The sequence below is a fragment of the Neolamprologus multifasciatus genome, unplaced genomic scaffold (genome assembly GCF_963576455.1).
Source record: "Neolamprologus multifasciatus unplaced genomic scaffold, fNeoMul1.2 chr03_unloc_1, whole genome shotgun sequence".
Classification (NCBI taxonomy): domain Eukaryota; kingdom Metazoa; phylum Chordata; class Actinopteri; order Cichliformes; family Cichlidae; genus Neolamprologus; species Neolamprologus multifasciatus.
Genome location: NW_028181971.1, coordinates 370929 through 394491, shown reverse-complemented (window position 1 = coordinate 394491; position 23563 = coordinate 370929). Strand labels below are relative to the sequence as shown.

General features: G+C 41.8%; 2 protein-coding genes and 1 long non-coding RNA gene across 6 annotated transcripts; all 3 read right to left on the bottom strand.

Annotated features, from left to right (window-relative positions):
- On the bottom strand, positions 1-4069 carry LOC146490509 (high choriolytic enzyme 1-like). Of its 2 annotated transcripts, XM_085153110.1 has the most exons (9): positions 3648-4059; positions 3379-3406; positions 3236-3286; positions 2816-2947; positions 2193-2310; positions 1343-1521; positions 950-1031; positions 610-734; positions 1-516 (listed from the first exon to the last, which is right to left on the bottom strand). In XM_085153110.1, coding segments are annotated over exons 1-9 (771 nt in total). In that variant the 5' UTR covers positions 3702-4059; the 3' UTR covers positions 1-514. The 2 variants fall into 2 exon arrangements, with proteins under 2 accessions (XP_085009236.1, XP_085009235.1); XM_085153109.1 differs by lacking the exon at positions 1-516 and having other exon boundaries at positions 602-734; positions 3648-4069.
- Positions 4070-17594: 13525 nt separating this feature from the next.
- On the bottom strand, positions 17595-18303 carry LOC146490508 (uncharacterized). The gene is made up of 2 exons (XR_014872697.1): positions 18217-18303; positions 17595-18137 (listed from the first exon to the last, which is right to left on the bottom strand). It is a non-coding gene; the product is annotated as an uncharacterized LOC146490508 (long non-coding RNA).
- Positions 18304-19371: 1068 nt separating this feature from the next.
- Positions 19372-23020, bottom strand: LOC146490507 (high choriolytic enzyme 1-like). Of its 3 annotated transcripts, none has more exons than XM_085153108.1 (9): positions 22659-22921; positions 22392-22419; positions 22249-22299; positions 21830-21961; positions 21172-21289; positions 20322-20500; positions 19930-20011; positions 19590-19714; positions 19372-19497 (listed from the first exon to the last, which is right to left on the bottom strand). In XM_085153108.1, coding segments are annotated over exons 1-9 (771 nt in total). In that variant the 5' UTR covers positions 22713-22921; the 3' UTR covers positions 19372-19495. The 3 variants fall into 3 exon arrangements, with proteins under 3 accessions (XP_085009234.1, XP_085009233.1, XP_085009232.1); XM_085153107.1 differs by lacking the exon at positions 19372-19497 and adding an exon at positions 22976-23020 and having other exon boundaries at positions 19582-19714; positions 22659-22758; XM_085153106.1 differs by lacking the exon at positions 19372-19497 and having other exon boundaries at positions 19582-19714; positions 22659-22926.
- Between the last annotated feature and the right edge of the window lie 543 nt (positions 23021-23563).

Here is a 23563-nt window from a genome sequence, read left to right as displayed (position 1 = left end):
CTTACACTTGTGACACTGGACTATATCTACACACTATATCTTGTTGATACATGTTGGTCATGTATAGAGTAAGACAACAGTCATGATCATTCCATGAAAGATTTGACTTTTTGTTTTGTTCACATATTTTTTCACTTTGCTGTTTTGCCAAACAAAAAGTTTTGAGACATGTCACAGTCACAAGGTTTGGTTCTATGTCTGCATCATTTACAGTTACAAAGTTATTTATCAAACTGCACAGATTGAGAAATCCATTAATGATAGTTTATAGTCTAACAAAAGGGGAGAAAACCTCAACAGAAAGCGAGATAACACCATCACCCTCTGGTATATAAGCCTGCCGTTTAGCTCGTAAAACAAAGACCCAGAACTTCAACTCTCTAAATGTGATATTTGCAGCACATTTTATGTTTCTTTGATCATTTTTAAGTATAGTGGATCCAATCCCTTGGTGTAATGCTGGTGTTTGGGCATCTGAAGAATCTGGATGCAAAGTTGAAGGTTCTTGCTGAATTTCTGGTTAGGAAAAAAAAATCAACTCCGATCAGTACTTGCTTCGTACAAAAAGATAGCAAATTTCTTTTTTGTGGGTGTGTCTTGATTACTCACAGCATCCATAAAGCCTGTTTACACGAGCAATGTCATTGGCACTCATTTGGAAAGCATTTCCAAAATTAAGATTAGGATTGGACCTGGCAACAATCGTTGGCTGCCCATTCTTGGAGAAGTCGAATCTAAAAGAACAAACAACAGCACACAAACACACATACGCGGTTATATTAGGAAAACAGAGGAGAAAATGGGCCCATAAAGTATTTAACATTAAAAATCCATTCCCCACTGAGTGTGTGCATGTTTTTGTTAGTCTGGATTAGATTTTCTTGCAGAAAATGCAAAACATGTAAGGGAATATAAAACCTTACAAAGTCCATCTCACACAGCAACTCACCTGCCATAGTGCATGACAGAGTTGAAATCATAGGGAGTCCGCAAATTGTTGGTCTGCACTTTCACAAAGTTGTGCTCTTGTCCTAAACAGAAATTTCCAGAAAATATTACATGTTTTTATATGCTTCCACTTCAAAATCTGTCTTCAGTCTCAGCTCTTTGAAGATGGATACATCGAAATGCTAGCTAATCTCTCCTGTGGTCATTTGTTTGATAGTCTTGGGACTAAAGAAATACAAACAAAATCTTCTATGCAGTGCTCGCTTGCAGTGTTTTATGTGCTGAGTTTGGAAAAGCACACATTACTTGTAATATGTACACTGCTGTGAAACAGGAGGATGTCCCATTGTGTACTAAGTTAACTGTAACCAACATTTTGGGTAGTTCAGCTGACCTGGGATGATGTTCCTGGTAAGGATCCTCACATGCCGATCTCTGTCAGAGCGGACCTGCTCGTGGTGGAAGCCCAGAGCATGAAGAACCTCATGTTGCACCGTCGACTGAAACAAGCAACCATTTCTCCGTAGGGAGATTTCCTGTCTTCCTCTCTGACGGCCCAGGTATGAATAACACCTGGTGTACACAATGACATCACTTAAAAAATAGATGGACTGTTCTATAGCCTAGCACTGTGCATCCTCCTCCTTCAGCTAGTCATGCTAAGGCTAAAGTACCAAAAAAAGCAATGACAGTAATCATGTGAACGACTTTGACACTGTGGCTCTGTAGACACTGCTCGAACCACACTTAAGCTTTTGTACTTTAATATCTTAAATAATATTTTAAAATAAAAAACACACATATCCATTATCAACTAAAGTAAATAAACAGATAGCGGTCAAATCAATCTCAGAAGATTTTTAAACATTTGTCGTCCCTTAATCATCTAATAACCCACCAGATTCATCTTCTCGCCTTGCAAGGTGCCAGTCTCTAGTTTTGGAACTAGTGGACCAAATAGTATGTGAAATAATTAAGAGCAGATGAATAAAATGCTCTTCACACTCCTATGCAACAGTATAAATTTCATCTAGTAGCAAACAAAAATAAAACTGGACATTTTAGAGTACAAGGTCAATGCAGAATGGTCCTTCAAGAACCTGTTTTGATGACACATACAGAATATTTGTAATGCAATCATTTTCAGAATTGCATTTTTGAAGGGTTTTGAGGGTGTGGGTGTATCAGTCCTGTCCTGCCATATAACTACAAGTACAGTCTAAGTACAGCAAATGCATTCTCACCCTTGTCCAGAGAAGAAGTGAAGGAAATCTGTCTGGTTTGTACGCCAGACAAACCGGACGCAGGTGGAAGCGTGGAAGGTGACTAGGGCATTGATGATGATGTTGCGCTCTTGGTTGCCTGCAGATTCAAATATGAGTCTGATGAGGAGCTTCTTCAGTATTCAGGAACTTCAATATGTTTCAGCCATTTCAACTTGGCAGCATAAACAGTATTTAGAATCTGTGCTGCTTCGAGGATCTCTGAGTTCCCATCGGAATGACAGGGCCGCCAAAATCTATCTATCTATCTATTTATCTATCTGTCTGTCTATCTTTCTGTCTGTCTATCTATCTTGAAATAGAAAAATTGAGAAAGTGACATTAAATGAAAACATAATTTGAAAATTGTGTGCATCTGTGTATGATATCAATTCAGCATACTTATACAAATATGACTTTTCAGTTTAAATGCTTTTTAGTTAATCCGACAATAAAACAGCATAGTTAACAAAGCAGTATTTTTGGAAACCACTTGAAATATATATTATATATATTTATATAATAATGTCTTTTATTGAACTATTTTTATCCATCTCTCCTTTTCATAAAGTCTGTGTTTAATGGTTAAAGTTTGTACTGCTTACTGTATTCAGTGCCAATGGAGACAGGTACATAGACATAGCGTCCAGTTTTAGGCCACTTGCAGCCAATGGCTGTGCATGGAACAGCATTCCTGGTAGTAGTGGGTACAATGTCACCATGAACCAACACTTTTGCTGCAGAACAACAAACAGAGAGTGGTTAAATGCTCGATACTTAGGCTGCCATTTGCTCAGTTATGTCAAAACAAACAACTTTATTGATCGCACAATTACAATGTTTGATAATAACACAAATAAAACAGCTGACTAAGACAAGCCAGTAAATGACCAAAAGGTTGATTGATCATTGTGTCTGTTGGGAGTCTATTGTATGTTAACATGTCAGTTCTCAGGGATCTTTCATTTTCATCCAGAATTTATATGTTAACAAAAAAGAGTTTTATTTTGTAAATCTTCACTTACTTGAGTTAGCATTGACTTTTTCAATGATCGCTGAGGCGCCCAGAGACTCATCTGTGGATACAAGAGGAAACCAGCAGATTAACTTTAAGCTCTTATATTAAAAACACCTCAATATGTTGGAAGTATTTCATCACTGAACGCACCAGTTATATTTCTAATGACAGCAGCCCTCTGCAATAAAAAACAAGACATTTTCAACTTACTCTTAATCACATTTGAAATCACACTGACAAATGTTATTGTTGGCAAACAAAAACTATTATGTGAAAATACTTCAACTGTGTCACGCTTAAACGCTCATAACAAGCAGCCATGCCTGTTAAGCAGACATGGTTAGAATTACATGACTTTCACAGAACAGCCGGCAGTGTTGAACAACATTTAATGCCTTTGCTGGAAGAGTCAAGCTTACCAGACAAACAGCTGTCATTGACAGGCAGATGGAGAAGAAAAAGGCTGGAGTCATGATGTTGGTCCTCTGCAGTTAACCTACAGTCAAAATCTGAACAGCACTGTTTAAAAAAGAACTTCAATGAATGTAACTGCTGGAATAGAAAGGCAAATAAGTGGGATATGGGCAACCCAACAGCTGATTCTGTTCATCTGGATGTTAACTTTTCTCCCAATGAAAATGCTGAACAGACAACATCCACATAAAGGGAATCAGATATCTGGGATTTCCCTACGTAGAGGATTCAGCATGCAGGGAGATGATATGAGGAGGCTTACCTGTTGTACCAGGTGTTTGCTGGATGAAGCAAGTGTTCGGCTGCTCCATCTTTATAGAGAGCTCACACAGGGTGTGGCTGAGGTTTCAGGGCTGTCTTTTTAGTTATCAATCCATTAGTTTCTTTTTGCTGATGTCGAAACACTAAAGCAGCAACAAATTTCCAGGAAGGAAACTTCAATCAAGGACATTGCAAACATTTTTTGAGGCTGACGTAAACATTCAGAGCATTAAATAATTGCAATTAAAAGTTGCAAAGCCCAAAGAAATGCTGATGGAAATTAAATTTCAATCAGACTGGAATGAAATTCTTTTAACAACATAATTACCTTTGGGCAAAATAGTCAATAACTACAACATTTTATTTCCTCACATGTACTCAATTTGCACCTTTGCCTCAGTTTGTAAAACATTTCATTTCTAGCTTATAAAATAGAGTTCTTCCTTCCGAAATTCAGTCAAGCATCACATTAAGGAAATACTCACATGAAATGCAAACACTGAATATGTGGTCTGAATGAACAAAGATATGAAGTAAGGCGCTAGAGAAGGAAAACCAAACAATTCATCAGACCTTCTGGGATAAATGTGCCATAAATTAATTAAAATCATTTTAAAATCCTGTAACATTAGACAAATGGCAAACTATGAGTGATTTATTGTGGGTTGCTGCGATGTCTTATATAATAGTTAGAGTTTAATATTTTGTGTAGATCGAGGTATTAAAAATAGCTTTTTGGCTATTTTTAATACCTCGGCTCCTGAGTAAGGAGAACTGTCTCTATCAATTCTCAGTAAGCAAGACACACATGAAAGAAGATTATGTATGAATAGATGAGAAATTTCAAGTGACAAAAGACTCAGTGCTACGTGAGACAAAGGGCTGGGATGGAAACCAAGAAAGAGGTTTTTAAGATTAGTTCTTGTAAATGCAGCTTCCTTGTGTGCAACCTGAAAAAGGCTGTGCTTAAAACAATTTCATAAAAGATATAAATCAATAAATGGAGAAACAGTGTTTAAATGTTCATTTTATCTATTAAAAAACTATTTATTTCTCTGTATCACTTTGGTTAATGGACTAATTTTTATATAACACTTTTCTACTCTCCTGGAGTACTCAAAGCGCTGTATACAACATGCCACATTCACCCACTCACACAAGAACTTCTAAACTCAAGTGTAAACAAATAACATTCACACACATTTACACTCCGATGAACGCATCGTATGGCGACTTGGGGTTTGTGTTTGGCCCAACAATATTTGCACTGCAGTTTATCCTTGGGAAACCAAGGTTCGAACCACCGACCTTCCAATCAGTAGCTGATCTGCTCTACCACCTGAGATACAGCTTCCCTTGTAACCACAATTGATCCACTTAGAAGATTCTTTTCATGTGGAAACAGAGGTTTTTTGGAATTCCTGCTAGTGTCTGGGAAAGGAAAGAAGGAAAGGGACACGTTACTGTACCTGCTCCTCTTACTGGTTCATCAACATGAACTTTCAGTATGGGAAGTGTGATCTAAATAGGAGTGTTTACTGGAAACTTTTGGGCAGCACCATAGTCACGCTGGCTTTGAGATAGGGACTTAAAGAACTCATCAGATCTTTCAGCACAGTTTGACTTATGAATGTGCCATAACTGTATGTGTGCAGGTTTTATTCTATGGATGCCTGACCTGACACGTCAAGGGTTTGAAGTGCTGTGAGGCCACACCTTGTGTGCTTCCTTGCACACAAGGAAGCTGCATTTACAAGAACTAATCTTAAAAACCTGCTTCCTGGTTTCCATCCCAGCCCTTTGTCTCACGTAGCACTGAGTCTTTTGTCACTTGAAATTTCTCATCTATTCATACATAATCTTCTTTCATGTGTGTCTTGCTTACTGAGAATTGATAGAGACAGTTCTCCTTACTCAGGAGCCGAGGTATTAAAAATAGCCAAAAAGCAGTAATGACACCCGGTTACACCAATCGGAGGTCACTAAAGTCAATATTGAATCGGTGTGCAACTTTGCCAAAACAATGTGGGACTCTGTAGTTTTCTCTGGTCCCCTCCCCAATCAGACGTGTGTCAGGTGTTTAGTTACTCCTCGGCCTCCTTTAGCAGTAATGATATCTGTAACAAATGTAGCATATTTGCAGCTCTGGAGGCCAGGATTACTGAATTGGAGACTCGGCTGCGCACCCTTTATTCACCCATAGCTAGCCAGGCCCCTGTAGCTGGGGAAAGAGGGCGGCTGGGTGACGGTGAGGAGGAAGCATAGTCCTAAACAGAAGCCCCAGGTACACCACCAACCCGTTCATGTGTCTAACCGTTTTTCCCCACTCGGCGACATGCCTGCCGGGGGTCAAACTCTGGTAACTGGTGATTCTGTTCTAAGACATGTGAAGCTAGAGACACCGGCAACCATAGTCAATTGTCTTCCAGGGGCCAGAGCAGGCGACATTGAAGGAAATTTAAAACTGCTGGCTAAGGGTAAACGTAAATTCAGTAAAATCATAATTCACGTCGGCAGTAATGACACCCGGTTACGCCAATCGGATGTCACTAAAATCAATATTGAATCAGTGTGCAACTTTGCAAAACAATGTGGGACTCTGCAGTTTTCTCTGGTCCCCTCCCCAATCAGACAGGTGAGGGAGTGACATGTTTAGCCGCATGTTCTCCTTAAATTGCTGGCTGTCTGAGTGGTGTCCCAGAAACGATGTGGGCTTCATAGATAATTGGCAAACCTTCTGGAGGAAACCTGGTCTTGTTAGGAGAGACGGCATCCATCCCACTTTGGATGGAGCAGCTCTCATTTCTAGAAATATGGACAAATTTATTAAACCCCGCAAAATATGACTATCCAGAGTTGGGACCAGGAAGCAGAGTTGCAATCTTACACGCCTCTCTGCAGCATCTCTCCTCCTGCTACGCCCCCAAAAACCCATCTCCATAGAGACTGAGTCAGCTCCCAAACAGACAAAAAACAAACTAAAAACCAGCAACAAACAACTTAAACATAAAAAATCACAAAGAAAAAACAATACAGTATCCACATCTGAACCAAACAGTAAAACAGTGAAATGTGGATTATTAAATATTAGGTCTCTCTCCTCCAAGTCTCTGTTAGTACATGACTTAATAATTGATCAACAAATCGATTTATTCTGCCTTACAGAAACCTGGTTGCAGCAGGATGATTATGTTAGTTTAAATGAATCAACACCCCCGAGTCATTCTAACTACCAGAAATCTCGAAGCACAGGTCGAGGTGGAGGTGTGGCAGCAATTTTTCACACCAGCCTATTAATCAACCAAAGACCCAGACAGACTTTTAATTCATTTGAAAGCCTGATGCTTAACATTGTCCACCCCAGCTGTAAACTCAGAAACCAGTCTTACTTGTTATCATCTATCGTCCACCTGGGCCTTACACAGAGTTTCTCTCTGATTTCTCAGACTTTTTGTCTGATTTAGTTCTCAGCTCAGATAAAATAATTATTGTGGGTGGTTTTAACATCCATGTAGATGCTAAAAATGACAGCCTCAACATGGCATTTAATCTGTTATTAGACTCAATTGGTTTCTCTCAAAATGTCAAACAACCCACCCACCACTTTAATCACACTCTAGATCTTGTTTTAACATATGGCATAGAAATTGAACATTTAACAGTGTTTCCTGAAAACCCTCTCCTGTCTGATCATTTCCTGATAACATTTACATTTACAATAATTGATTACACAGCAGTGGAGAGTAGACTTTATCACAGTAGATGTCTTTCTGAAAGTGCTGTAACTAAGTTTAAGAATATAATCCACCCACTGTTATCATCTTCAATGCCCTGTACCAACTTAGAGCAGAGCAGCTATCTGAACGCTACTTCAACAGAGGTTGATCATCTTGTTAATAATTTTACCTCCTCACTACGTACGACTCTGGATACTGTAGCTCCTGTGAAAACTAAGGTCTCTAATCAGAAGTACCTGACTCTGTGGTATAATTCTCAAACACGTAGCCTAAAGCAGATGACTCGTAAGCTGGAGAGGAAATGGCGTGTCACAAATTTAGAGGATCATCATTTAGCCTGGAGAAATAGTTTGTTGCTTTATAAGAAAGCCCTCCACAAAGCCAGAACATCTTACTATTCATCACTGATTGAAGAAAATAAGAACAACCCCAGGTTTCTCTTCAGCACTGTAGCCAGGCTGACAAACAGAAAGAGCTCTGTTGAGCCAACCATCCCTTTAACGTTAACTAGTAATGACTTCATGAACTTCTTCACAAATAAAATTTTAATCATTAGAAAAATTACCAATAATCATCCCACAGATGTAATATTATCTACAGCTACTCTTAGTACCATTGAAATTCATTTACTCTTTTTCTCCAATTGATCTTTCTGAGTTAACTTCAATAATTACTTCCTCCAAACCACCAACGTGTCTTTTACACCCCATTCCTACAAAACTGCTCAAAGAAGTCCTGCCATTAATTAATTCTTCAATCTTAAATAAATAAATAAATAAATAAATTTTTATTTATATAGCACCTTTCAAGACAAAATCACAAAGTGCTGCACATAAGATTACAAGTCATAAAAAGATTTTAAAAGAGAAAAAAAACAGGTAAAAATTAGATTCAGATTTTATTTGTCACATACAGGTTGCCCCGCAGTGAAATGAGACACCCCCCCCGACCTTACACACATAACACAGACATTACATGGGGGTTACAAGTCGGAGATCGGCAGTTGTGGAAAAAAACACTGAAATGTACACACAATGGGAAGGTACAAGAGGAAAAAAAGAGACCCCTACTCATGCTGTGCTTCCATGGTAGGACAGCACGAGAACAGGAAACAAAAAAAAAACTCCTCTGCACAAAAAAAGCACATGAATGTTCACAGCACAACATTATGAAGACATAACAAGCCACAGGGTGGGAGTAGGGGGATGGAGTAATCCCAGGCAACACAGCAGACTAACATACAGCCACCTTCTGCTAACATACAGCCACCTTCTCGTTTGGCTCTCAGCGGAGGCGGTCGCACTTTTCTCCTCTCCTCCTTACCCTTATCTTCCCTGCTTAGCCTCTCTGTCCTTGTCTGTCTCATGTGCATTACTTTTTCCCTGGAACAGTCTCTCACTGTCGTTCTCTAAAACCTAAAAGAGAATTATGGACTTGATCAACTGGTCTCTGAATGCTATTGACACCCTCTTCTCAACGAGAAGTCTGGGCTCGGGAGAGCCCGAGTGCCCCGGAGGGACTTTCCCTGCCGGATACACGATGGACGGGTGGCAGAAATGGAGGCTCGTGTGCCTGGCGGGACTGTCGATCGAGGACGCTGAAGATATTTACCTATTCGGAACCATGATAACGGGGTTCTTGCTGATCGGAGCTGGCATGGCCCTGACTTATCGGAGAAATAAGAGAGCGGAACAGGCTGTTCAAACCCCCCCAAAGCTGCCCGCTGGAATCGAAGCGACGGGACGAGTCGCGACCTCTCACAACGAACGCAGCATGGTTAACACCTTGGAGACGCTTATGGCTGATGTGAAGGCTCAAAACAACACCATTGAGCGTATGGTGGGATACATCAGAGAGGGCCCTGCTCAAAATGAGAACCTTGAGCGAAAGTTGGATCACATCACAGAACGGATCACAGCAGTTGTGAGGTCTCAGAATAAAAAGAATGATAACACCACGGATCAGAAGTTTGATACCATCATGGGGAGGCTCGCGGCTCTCCAACGGGAGATAGAGAGACCAGTATCAGAGTGTTAAAGATCAGCTTTGAAAATTCTCAATAAATCAACAAATTCGGGATCAAATGCAGACACCACCACGGCGCCAGCTGCACAGGCCCAAGGCTGAAGCCGGACAAACACTCCCTGATAACGACTGTGATTTGACTATTCTCCCCATCCCATGCAAGGCCACCTGGATTGGCTGGAGGACTGTTTACTTAGCCTGATAGGGCGAAGGACACTGTCTCAGCTGAACTATGGACACGCACACACACACACTTACACTGATAAGCACTCACTCATCTCCCCTTCCCTTTCCAACGCCTTCGATGCTTGTTACCTCCTGGGAACACGAAAATTAAGCAAAAGCAGTTTTAAAAAGGTGAGTTTTGAGTTGTTTTTTAAAAACAGCTACTGAGTCCACAGTTCTTAATGTTTGGGGGAGAGAGTGCCACAGTCTCTGGGTCACAGTGGCAAAAGCTCTGTCACCCTTAGTCCTCCTCTTAGTATTTTTATAGCAAGTAAGCCCTGATGAGATGACCTCAAAGACCTGCTGGGGACATCGAGCTGTAGCAGATCAAAGATGTAGGCTGGTGCCAGTCCGTGCACAGCTCTGTAGGTCAAGACCAGGATCTTAAAATCGACTCTAAATTTAACAGGAAGCCAGTGTAACTGAGATAACAATGGTGTCACATGTGAGTACTTGGAGGATTTTGTCAAAAGCCTCGCTGCAGCGTTTTGCACAACCTGCAGACGATCCAGAGAACCTTTGCTTAGACACATAAACAGCGAATTACAATAATCCAAGCGTGACGAAAAAAATGCATGTATAGCAATCTCCAGTTCAGAGCGAGATAACATCGGGCTTAGCTTAGCCACATAACAGTGATAAGAAATGTCCTCAAAAGAGCCCATTATATGCTGGAGGGGGAGAAGATATATTAAAAACATTAAAGGCCCCAAAACTGACCCTTGAGGGACACCGTAAGTAAGGGAGGTAGAGGATGACCTAAAATCGGAGACTGCCACAGAAAAGGATCGGTGATGGAGATAAGAGGAGAACCACTCTAATGCAGTTCCAGATACACCAACCCAATTTTTCAGCCTTTCAATGAGGATGTGATGGTCAACTGTGTCAAAGGCTGATGTGAGGTCCAACATGAGTAGAACAGAGCATTTTCCTGCATCATTATTTATCAAGATATCACTTGAGACCCTAAGAAGAGCCGTCTCCGTGGAGTGAAATTGACGAAAACCGGACTGAAACTTATCGTAAATGCCATGTTTATCTAGAGCTGCCATAAGCTGCTTAGCCACAACCTTTTCTAGAAGCTTAGCAATTAATGGTAATTTAGAGATAGGTCTGTACCTGCTCCAAAGAGAGGGGTCTAGCTGAGGTTTTTTTAAAAGTGGGAGAATAGCAGCATTTTTAAAATAAACTGGAACTATACCAGACGCCAGTGAAGAGTTGATTAAAGTGAGCACACATGGGCCAATAGACTGGAAGACATTTTTGAATAATGATGCAGGTACAATGTCAAGTGAACAGGAGGATGCTTTTACTAAAATCACTAATTTCACCAGCTCAGATAGTGAAACAGGAGAGAAAGTATCCAAGATAACGGGCTGAGATGGGGTAGAGATCGAGATAACAGGTGCTGAATGTGAAAAATTAATTCTCACGTTATGAATTTTTGCAAGCAGAAAAGAGAGAATTTTTTCACAATATGATCAACCTATCTCTAATAATCAGCTATGTACCACAGGCCTTCAAGCTGGCTGTAGTTAAACCTTTACTCAAAAAGCATCTCTAGACCCAGCAGTCTTAGCTAATTATAGGCCAATCTCCAACCTTCCTTTATATTAAACATCCTTGAAAGAGTAGTTGTCAAACAGCTAACAGATCATCTGCAGAGGAATGTTTTATTTGAAGAGTTTCAGTCTGGTTTCAGAGCTCATCACAGCACAGAAACAGCTTTAGTGAAGGTTACAAATGATCTTCTTATGGCCTCTGACAGTGGACTCATCTCTGTGCTTGTCCTACTAGACCTCAGTGCAGCGTTCGATACTGTCGACCATAATATCCTATTAGAGCGATTAGAACATGCTGTAGGTATTACAGGTACTGTGCTGCAGTGGTTTGCAGTTTGTACATGTAAATGGAGAGTCCTCTTCACACACTAAGGTTAATTATGGAGTTCCACAGGGTTCAGTGCTAGGACCAATTCTGTTTACATTATACATGCTTCCCTTAGGCAGCATCATTAGAAGACATAGCATACATTTACACTGCTATGCAGATGACACCCAGCTCTATCTGTCCATGAAGCCAGATAACACACACCAATGAGTTAAACTGCACGAATGTCTTAAAGACATAAAGACCTGGATGGCCGCTAACTTTCTGCTTCTTAATTCAGATCAAACTGAGGTTATTGTACTCGGCCCTGAAAATCTTAGAAATATGAACACACTGTCACTGCCCAATCCGTACCGGAAACCCGATCCGTACCACGCATGTGTGAAAGGCTTCTACTTCCGGTCGAAGCATTTTACGATAGTTACGAGTCAGAGTATCTGTTAAGATGTTAAGAATAACAAGTATATCTTAAAATGTTTGCAATAATGAAGCATTTCAGTATAATGTAGACAAAAACTAAAAATAAAACGAAAGTTACGGATCAGGACTCTCCGATCTTTACTGCGCATGTGCAAAGTCGGACCGTACAAATCGGGTCTACCCAATCCGAACCGCGTATGTGCAGATGTTTTCTTCTTCTTCTGTTCGTTTAATGGCAGTTTACTCCCCAGTGTACGAGGATACCGCCACCTGCTGATCGAGCAAATGAACCCTATTATAAACTGAATTTTCGTCATTTCAAATGCGTGTTAAATTTGATTTAGTGATAGTCGAGTGTGTTTATGCTTGTCTGTGAGGAGAAGATTGTTGGAATAGTGATGATGATGTCCGCTATCACTGTCAATTGTCAGTAAACACTTAACCTGGCTGATGAATCTTCATGTGACACATTGCTAAGTCAATATTATTAAGTCTGTAATTAGGCGCCATTCTTCTTATTTTACGGCGCTGTTGTTCAATCGGGGAACGCTCTCTGTTGAGGAGAAAACCATGAATTTGTTTGTAAACGGATTATCCATTGTTTAAATGTCCCGGTAGTCGAAAAGGAGGCAGAGCTGTTGAGAAATGCTAGGAGCTAACTGGGCGCTAACCGTATCATTCAAATATATTGAATGTCGCAATGTTGGCAAAGACAGGAAGTGACGTAAGATTTGCGCATGCGGGGTACCGATCGGGTTTCCAGTACGGATCGGGTAGCGACACGCACACCTTCCAGGTGTCAGGCTTGACCAGCATCAATGGTGTCCAGTGAAGCAGGAATGGTCGTGAGCCAAAGGCGGCTTTGCAGGTGGCTGGGCAGGTGTCCTGGTCCCTGGTGTAGGTGAGGCCACTCTGGCCAGCACACTGACCTCAAGCTTCGCAGGACTCCCACATGCCTCGTCCTCCATCTGCAGCTTGGTCAGAATAGTCTGGACTTCCGCCACTTCCATGATTTCAGGGACCGCCAGTGGGGGTTGCGGTGGTACCAGCCAGGACCAGATCCAAGCTGCCAGATTCTCCTCCTCCATATGATGCTTGGTCATATGCCTGCTCCTGTTGTGTGCCCACGAGTTTGGCCACCATTCGGGCCAGCACCTTCCCTGGCTGATCCAGGCTCGGGTCTTCCGTGCCACCCCACTCCTGTAGCTGTAGATAATGTTAAATCTGTGACATGATTATGAGTAATTCTTTCTCTAATGATTAAAATTTTATTCGTGAAGAAGTTCATGAAGTCATTACTAGTTAACGTTAAAGGGATGGTTGGCTCAACAGAGCTCTGACTGTTTGTCAGCCTGGCTACAGTGCTGAAGAGAAACCTGGGGTTGTTCTTATTTTCTTCAATCAGTGACGAATAGTAAGATGTTCTGGCTTTGCGGAGGGCTTTCTTATAAAGCAACAAACTATTTCTCCAGGCTAAATGATGATCCTCTAAATTTGTGACACGCCATTTCCTCTCCAGCTTACGAGTCATCTGCTTTAGGCTACGCGTTTGAGAATTATACCACGGAGTCAGGTACTTCTGATCTGAGGCCCTTTTTTTCTATAAGGCAGAGTAAATCGATTTGTTGATCTATCATTAAGTCATGAGCTAACAGAGATTGGAGGAGAGAGACCTAATATTCAATAATCCACATTTCACTGTTTTACTCTTTGGTTCAGATGTGGAAACTATTATTCTTTCTTTGTGATTTTTTATGTTTAAATCATTTTTTTGCTCGTTTTTAGTTTGTTTTTTTGTTGTATAAAGTGGTTGAGTTCCCAGAAGAGTAGAAAAACGCTATATAAGAACCAGTCCATTTACCATTTACCATTAAACAAGACATGAATGCCATTCCACCAACTTGCTAGCATTCTCTTATTAGTAGGTTAATGAAAGGGACTCGCACACTGAGGCCTTCTCTTAGCCTGTTGATTCCTCCTGGGATTTTCCCACAGGTTATAAGGGGCTCTCAGAGGTGCCTTTTGAAACCTTAGTGTATTGACTTAAAGACTCTGTCACTCAAAACTGAGTGAGCTGCATTGGAAGCATGGAAGTGTCCGCTTTTGAGCCACAGCCATTTGCTGATGAGAGCCAGTGTTGGCTTAATTCACTTTGTCCTGTTGGAGCATTACACATGTATCTAGGCAGGACTAAGGTGTTTAGGAAAGCAACCAGCTCTTTGTGTCCTGGGCTCGCTCTCATAGAGGGAAGCCTCTGTCACACTAGCAGAGAGCACTAGAACTGAGAGCAGATATAACACCCCAACACAAAACAGATTGGCATCTCTAACAATGGCTATGACATGAGTCGGACATGGCATGTAATGAAGGAACCATAGTGAAGGTGGGTCACAAAGCAACTTGGAGAACCAAAGCTCTGGCAATATGTTTTTAGACTGCGGCTGAACATTGTTCCAAGATTTATCACTGCTCATTCTTTTTGTTCCCCAAGTGTCCTCGATGTCTAAACCTTTGTTGTTGTTTTTTTTTTTTTTTTTTTTTTTTTTTTTTTTTTCCGCCTGTCCCATTTGGTTCTTTAGCCGTCAGAATTGTTGTCTGAAGACCAACAAGGATACCCAATGGATTTATTTTGCCAAATGGATCATCATGGCATTGCCGTATTGGTCCATTTGATCGACCTTTGTTTTTATTATTTATTTTATTTTCAGTTGTTACAGACGGGACAGACATGAGTGAGGGATAGGAAAGGGAGAAAGAAAGAGGAAGGAAAAGAAAAACAGAAGGGGAGAGGGACAGTGAGAAAGGGGGGAAGAAAAAATATCTCCGGGATCACCTGTTGAGAGAAAAAGAATAGAAAACAAGCAAAAAAAACAAAACAATGCAACATACTATACACAACACCATCGCATTAATCTAGCTAAGTGTAAACAGCAGTAAATACTAAATATTGAATGTTGTTGTGCAGCACGCAGGACAGACAGCGCACAATGTGCTTTGAAGTAGCAGCCAAGAAAGGTGTGATTTAAGTCTACGAACAGTGAACACCCATGTGCACACCTGTGTGGATCAGCGCGCTTGTATTCAAATGGTTTCCCCATGTAATGGTCTGCTAGAGGATGTAGAGAGCCATAGCCCTGTCCCCCAGGGCATGAAGCAGGCATGGAGGAGATCCAGGCCCCAGACATCCAGAGGCCCCAGAGTGCAAGAGCCCAAGGAGGACCACCGGAGGGGCATCCGTGCCACCTTCATGGGAAGGGCTGAGGATCCCCAGATGAGGGGTCACCCAGTAGCCACCGGGCAGAAGCTAGAGGGGGCTGCACCGGCGTGCCCGCCGGCTCCGCCGGCAGCCAGCTGTGCCAGAGTGAACCGAGCCGCAGGCACAGAGGCCGGAGGCCCGAGGGCCCCCCGCGCCCCGGAAGAGGCCTGACCGAGCAGCAGGCGCCAGGCCCCGCCAAGTAGCCACCGGGAGTGAGCTGGCACATGACCTGAGCGCCCAGCCCTGGACACCAAGAACCAACAATGCACCGACCCCTGAGGGCATCAGTCACCGGCAGGGAGTGTGGTGAGGGGAGATAGGCCTCCACACTTTGGAGGGCCTTGGAGTTCCCAGAGAGGTGGAGTCTAAGACCCGACCTGACATATAGACACAGACAAACAGGTACACACAGACACAGACATGCATTCCCACCCTCATGCACACATATACAAACACTCAGCACTCACCCAACGTAGGAATAAACGTAAATGGACATGTACACACAATCAAACTCCCCAAACATACTCTATACCCCGGGTCCAGGTATCCTCACCCCCAGAGATGGAAACGGCACCCAGACCCAAGAGATGTTACCCTTCCCTCCGGGGTGGAGGCAAGCAGACCGCCCCAGGCTCCGCAGCAGCAGGGAGGCCAATCGGACAGCCAGCATCTCTTCCCAGCCCCCCCGCCCCGATGGCTAGCAGAGAACGGGGGTGTGTTAAGACCCCATACCTCCCTCCTCCCGCTCAAGTGTAGTGTTGCTGCGTGTTGCTCTAAAGTGTATTTAAAACAAGGGAGAGCATGGTGCTGCTGCCAGAGAGCAGCAGGTGTTAGCACGGCCCCTCCCGAGAACCCTCAATGTCTACATGGATTTAAAATTGAGAGGTGGGCACCGGCGCCAGAGGTAGGTTTGAATACACAGACCGTCTACTGGACGCCGTTAACGTGCCCACCCTCAAGGCCCTATATATATATATATATGTGTGTGTGTTATGAGAGTGTAAGTAATGTGGATGTCTAAGTTGTGAGATAAAATTGAGGCACAGGTGGCCAGAAGAGGACAGAGGGGGGGGGAATGTCTCCCCTGCACCCTGGTGACACACCCGCACCCCAAAGCCCTACCTGTGTGGGTGGGTGTGGTGGAGCGGGAAGAGGGAGGCAGCCGGGGATGGGGAGGAAAAGAAGGGAGGGGAGGGTGTCCCTCCCTAGGGCCAGCTCCCCCGCTGACCCCAATATGCACCCCCGTCCTCTGGTATCCACCAAGGCAAGGGAGCCCAGGCCCATCCAGACCGGGGTCTACGGCAGCAGCACCGCCAAGCCCCACAGGACCTGGGGCAGCCCACCCCACCCCACCGCAGAGGAAACTGTACCCACCCCAACATTCAATCATCTCCCAGACTACACAAGACACAGACACCCAGGTTAAGTTTATTCTCCACCTCTCCTATGTCTCTCCCCCACCTGCAGAGTGGACTCCTGCAAAGATGGAACAACCTCCCTGCCAGTTCAAGAGCCCCCCGGTTAGGCCGATGCACAAGAGGCCCCCTGCGCCAGGGCTGAGCCCCCGTGCACCCACCCGCCCACAACCTTGGCGACACACCGACGAGGACCGAAGCCCCCAAGGCCCAGCCAGAGCCCCAGCACGGAGGCGAAGCACCCCCGAACCCCAAACCCCCACGCCCGCCCCGGATCCACTCAGGGGCAGCCAGGCCACCAGGCCAGTAACCTACGTCCGCCAGGACAGACCATCCTCCAGCCCCGCTGCACGCGGCCACGAGGAGAACAACCTCTGAGAGCGACCAGAGCCACTAACCAGGCTAAACCTTTGTTATGGTTAAACCATCAGGCCAGATGAAACCATACCTCTCACTAGAGCAGGGCCAAAAATATTTAGCACGATATACATTTGAAAATTTGCGATAACGATATAACTGACCATATAATTGACACAAGACAAAATACTTTACAACTCCACAACTTTATTAGTGCAAAAAACATATCAATGTATTTTCACTTAAACAAGCAGCTGTTTTTTATGTGCATTAAAGTTATATAAAAATGTAACAGTGCAAATGCAAATTCCTCGCTGACAGTTTAACCAAAAGGCATTTCCAGTGGAAACTGGCCGACATATCCTCAGCATAACCATGTATAATATCCACAAAACTTAAAAAGAGGTTATACACACACAATACGGTAACATTATGTTGAAGCATAGTACGTATCACTCCGCGAGGCTCCGCCTACGATAGCCGTAATGCTCCGACAATCCATCCATCAAGGCTTCGTACCTTAGCAAAGTCGTACTGAAACATTTGACAGATTTTCGAGCGCCGTGTACATAAAATCGTTTCGAGGTCAGTAAACACAACCAGAGTTCATACATAAGGCACACGGGATTATAAGGGGCTCTGTCGATTTTCAGAAAAATCAAAGGATTGATTTTAAGTGCGCCGTATTTTCCAAACAACACGGTAATAACGACGGCCCGCTAGCATGCTCTACCAAAAATAGTGCTTTGTTGTGTATCTGATGGACGAAAGCTAAACCAGTTCCACACCACTGAAGCTGCAGCATTTTTACAAACCAGTTCTGGTTCATCTGTTTCATTCAATGATCCACTTTCGCCCTTCTCATTCTGCGTCGCCGCCATGCTTTTTCTGCCATGTGTGTATGTAAACAAAGACACTGCGCATGCACGTTTTACCCATATTCTATCGCCATATTTCATTTTCTTATCGTTGCCCAACATTATACCGGTATTACCGTGAACAGTATGATACCCAACCCTACCTCACTTATCATCAGACCAGCAAACAGGGAGAAAAGGTAAGCTGGCAGCCAGCAGCTCCTTAAACATCACCTTTGAACATGCTTGACAGCTTGCTCCTTGTATAGCTATTTAGTCAGACAGGCAAAGCCAGCATGAACTAGTACAAACAATTACAGCAACAAATGCCGGATCATTGTTCAGGCGTGTGCATGACTGAGGTTTCATAACAGTTGAATGAATATTCAAGTCTGTGGGTGTTTTAATCTTCTCAATCTAAACACTTGCACTGAACTGACTCCACCCTACACAAGAAGAAGTAGCACTCTAATCTTGAGAGACATGATCCACTCTCTGGTTTCAGGTTTTTGATGGTTTGGTAGGATTTTAAATGCAGAACATGTATTTATGTAGTAGTATTTGTGAATTTGTTACATTTATTGCACATTAAAAAAGGCACCTGTAACATTCTGTCCAACTTTAAGCAAAACACATATTTCTAAAATAACTTAAAATATAATAATGAAACAATACTGCCCCTTGTTGCTTGAAATATGGAATTTTATTTGATAGCACTTCTTACAGAAAGAGACAACAAACCAAAGATAAAACCCCTCGAAAAACAAAAGCAAGAGAAATTAGAAGACATTGTCAGAAAAATCGATTTTTAAAATATCAGAAGAAAGATTCTTCTTCTTACACTTGTGACACTGGACTATATCTACACACTATATCTTGTTGATACATGTTGGTCATGTATAGAGTAAGACAACAGTCATGATCATTCCATGAAAGATTTGACTTTTTGTTTTGTTCACATATTTTTTCACTTCGCTGTTTTGCCAAACAAAACGTTTTGAGACATGTCACAGTCACAAGGTTTGGTTCTATGTCTGCATCATTTACAGTTACAAAGTTAATTATCAAACTGCACAGATTGAGAAATCCATTAATGATAGTTTATAGTCTAACAAAAGGGGAGAAAACCTCAACAGAAAGCGAGATAACACCATCATCCTCTGGTATATAAGCCTGCCGTTTAGCTCGTAAAACAAAGACCCAGAACTTCAACTCTCTAAATGTGATATTTGCAGCACATTTTATATTTCTTTGATCATTTTTAAGTATAGTGGATCCAATCCCTTGGTGTAATGCTGGTGTTTGGGCATCTGAAGAATCTGGATGCAAAGTTGAAGGTTCTTGCTGAATTTCTGGTTAGGAAAAAAAATCAACTCCGATCAGTACTTGCTTCGTACAAAAAGATAGCAAATGTCTTTTTTGTGGGTGTGTCTTAATTACTCACAGCATCCATAAAGCCTGTTTACACGAGCAATGTCATTGGCACTCATTTGGAAAGCATTTCCAAAATTAAGATTAGGATTGGACCTGGCAACAATCGTTGGCTGCCCATTCTTGGAGAAGTCGAATCTAAAAGAACAAACAACAGCACACAAACACACATACGCGGTTATATTAGGAAAACAGAGGAGAAAATAGGCCCATAAAGTATTTAACATTAAAAATCCATTCCCCACTGAGTGTGTGCATGTTTTTGTTAGTCTGGATTACATTTTCTTGCAGAAAATGCAAAACATGTAAGGGAATATAAAACCTTACAAAGTCCATCTCACACAGCAGCTCACCTGCCATAGTGCATGACAGAGTTGAAGTCATAGGGAGTCCGCAAATTGTTGGTCTGCACTTTCACAAAGTTGTGCTCTTGTCCTAAACAGAAATTTCCAGAAAATATTACATGTTTTTATATGCTTCCACTTCAAATCCGTCTTCAGTCTCAGCTCTTTGAAGATGTATACATCGAAATGCTAGCTAATCTCTCCTGTGGTCATTTGTTTGATAGTCTTGGGACTAAAGAAATACAAACAAAATCTTCTATGCAGTGCTCGCTTGCAGTGTTTTATGTGCTGAGTTTGGAAAAGCACACATTACTTGTAATATGTACACTGCTGTGAAACAGGAGGATGTCCCATTGTGTACTAAGTTAACTGTAACCAACGTTTTGGGTAGTTCAGCTGACCTGGGATGATGTTCCCGGTAAGGATCCTCACATGCTGATCTCTGTCAGAGCGGACCTGCTCGTGGTGGAAGCCCAGAGCATGAAGAACCTCATGTTGCACCGTCGACTGAAACAAGCAACCATTTCTCCGTAGGGAGATTTCCTGTCTTCCTCTCTGACGGCCCAGGTATGAATAACACCTGATATACACAATGACATCACTTAAAAAATAGATGGACTGTTCTATAGCCTAGCACTGTGCATCCTCCTCCTTCAGCTAGTCATGCTAAGGCTAAAGTACCAAAAAAAGCAATGACAGTAATCATGTGACCGACTTTGACACTGTGGCTCTGTAGACACTGCTCGAACCACACTTAAGCTTTTGTACTTTAATATCTTAAATAATATTTTAAAATAAAAAACACACATATCCATTATCAACTAAAGTAAATAAACAGATAGCGGTCAAATCAATCTCAGAAGATTTTTAAACATCTGTCGTCCCTTAATCATCTAATAACCCACCAGATTCATCTACTCGCCTTAGAAGGTGCCAGTCTCTAGTTTTGGAACTAGTGGACCAAATAGTATGTGAAATAATTAAGAGCAGATGAATATAATGCTCTTTACACTCCTATGCAACAGTATAAATTTCATCTAGTAGCAAACAAAAATAAAACTGGACATTTTACAGTACAAGGTCAATGCAGAATGGTCCTTCAAGAACCTGTTTTGATGACACATACAGAATATTTGTAATGCAATCATTTTCAGAATTGCATTTTTGAAGGGTTTTGAGGGTGTGGGTGTATCAGTCCTGTCCTGCCATATAAATACAAGTACAGTCTAAGTACAGCAAGTGCATTCTCACCCTTGTCCAGAGAAGAAGTGAAGGAAATCTGTCTGGCTTGTACGCCAGACAAACCGGACGCAGGTGGAAGCATGGAAGGTGACTAGGGCATTGATGATGACGTTGCGCTCTTGGTTGCCTGCAGATTCAAATATGAGTCTGATGAGGAGCTTCTTCAGTATTCAGGATCTTCAATATGTTTCAGCCATTTCAACTTGGCAGCATAAACAGTATTTAGAATCTGTGCTGCTTCGAGGATCTCTGAGTTCCCATCGGAATGACAGGGCCGCCAAGATCTATCTATCTATCTATCTATCTATCTATCTATCTATCTATCTATCTATCTGTCTGTCTGTCTGTCTGTCTGTCTGTCTGTCTGTCCACATATATGAGAGAGAAAAATTGAGAAAGTGACATTAAATGAAAACATAATTTGAAAATTGTGTGCATCTGTGTATGATATCAATTCAGCATACTTATACAAATATGACTTTTCAGTTTAAATGCTTTTTAGTTAATCCGACATTAAAACAGCATAGTTAACAAAGCAGTATTTTTGGAAACCACTTGAAATATATATTATATATATTTATATAATAATGGGTTTTATTGAACTATTTTTATCCATCTCTCCTTTTCATAAAGTCTGTGTTTAATGGTTAAAGTTTGTACTGCTTACTGTATTCAGTGCCAATGAAGACAGGTACATAGACATAGCGTCCAGTTTTAGGCCACTTGCAGCCAATGGCTGTGCATGGAACAGCATTCCTGGTAGTAGTGGGTACAATGTCACCATGAACCAACACTTTTGCTGCAGAACAACAAACAGAGAGTGGTTAAATGCTCGATACTTAGGCTGCCATTTGCTCAGTTATGTCAAAACAAACAACTTTATTGATCGCACAATTACAATGTTTGATAATAACACAAATAAAACAGCTGACTAAGACAAGCCAGTAAATGACCAAAAGGTTGATTGATCATTGTGTCTGTTGGGAGTCTATTGTATGTTAACATGTCAGTTCTCAGGGATCTTTCATTTTCATCCAGAATTTATATGTTAACAAAAAGAGTTTTATTTTGTAAATCTTCACTTACTTGAGTTAGCATTGACTTTTTCAATGATCGCTGAGGCGCCCAGAGACTCATCTGTGGATACAAGAGGAAACCAGCAGATTAACTTTAAGCTCTTATATTAAAAACACCTCAATATATTGGAAGTATTTCATCACTGAACGCACCAGTTATATTTCTAATGACAGCAGCCCTCTGCAATAAAAAAGAAGACATTTTCAACTTACTCTTAATCACATTTGAAATCACACTGACAAATGTTATTGTTGGCAAACAAAAACTATTACGTGAAAATACTTCAACTGTGTCACGCTTAAACGCTCATAACAAGCAGCCATGCCTGTTAAGCAGACGGTTAGAATTACATGACTTTCACAGAAAAGCCGGCAGTGTTGAACAACATTTAATGCCTTTGCTGGAAGAGTCAAGCTTACCAGACAAACGGCTGTCATTGACAGGCAGACGGAGAAGAAAAAGGCTGGAGTCATGATGTTGGTCCTCTGCAGTTAACCTACAGTCAAAATCTGAACAGCACTGTTTAAAAAAGAACTTCAATGAATGTAACTGCTGGAATAGAAAGGCAAATAAGTGGGATACGGGCAACCCAACAGCTGATTCTGTTCATCTGGATGTTAACTTTTCTCCCAATGAAAATGCTGAACAGACAACATCCAAATAAAGAGAATCAGATATCTGGGATTTCCCTACATAGAGGATTCAGCATGCAGGGAGATGATATGAGGAGGCTTACCTGTTGTACCAGGTGTTTGCTGGATGCAGCAGGTGTTCGGCTGCTCCATCTTTATAGATAGTTCACACAGGGTGTGGCTGAGGTTTCAGGGCTGTCTTTTTAGTTATCAATCCATTAGTTTCTTTTTGCTGATGTCGAAACACTAAAGCAGCAACAAATTTCCAGGAAGGAAACTTCAATCAAGGACATTGCAAACATTTTTTGAGGCTGACGTAAACATTCAGAGCATTAAATAATTGCAATTAAAAGTTGCAAAGCCCAAAGAAATGCTGATGGAAATTAAATTTCAATCAGACTGGAATGAAATTCTTTTAACAACATAATTACCTTTGGGCAAAATAGTCAATAACAAGAACATTTTACAACAACATGGACTAATTTTTATATTTTTATATAACACTTTTCTACTCTCCTGGAGTATTCAAAGCGCTGTATACAATATGCCACATTCACCCACTCACACAAGCACTTGTAAACTCAAGTGTAAACAAATAACATTCACACTGGACCAGGTTTCCTCCAGAAGGTTTGCCAATTATCTATGAAGCCCACATCGTTTCTGGGACACCACTCAGACAGCCAGCAATT

What these genes read in the sequence shown, in the direction of transcription:
- LOC146490509 (XM_085153109.1), bottom strand. Translation starts at nt 3,701, where the DNA reads ATGACTCCAGCCTTTTTCTTCTCCATCTGCCTGTCAATGACAGCTGTT. An exon ending in CAATGACAGCTGTTTGTCTG is followed by an intron (nt 3,407 to 3,647) that starts GTAAGCTTGACT and finishes TTTTTATTGCAG; the next exon opens with AGGGCTGCTGTCATTAGAAA. An exon ending in AAAAGTCAATGCTAACTCAA is followed by an intron (nt 2,948 to 3,235) that starts GTAAGTGAAGAT and finishes GTTGTTCTGCAG; the next exon opens with CAAAAGTGTTGGTTCATGGT.
- LOC146490507 (XM_085153107.1), bottom strand. Translation starts at nt 22,712, where the DNA reads ATGACTCCAGCCTTTTTCTTCTCCGTCTGCCTGTCAATGACAGCCGTT. An exon ending in CAATGACAGCCGTTTGTCTG is followed by an intron (nt 22,420 to 22,658) that starts GTAAGCTTGACT and finishes TTTTTATTGCAG; the next exon opens with AGGGCTGCTGTCATTAGAAA. An exon ending in CTTCATTGGCACTGAATACA is followed by an intron (nt 21,290 to 21,829) that starts GTAAGCAGTACA and finishes TTGAATCTGCAG; the next exon opens with GCAACCAAGAGCGCAACGTC.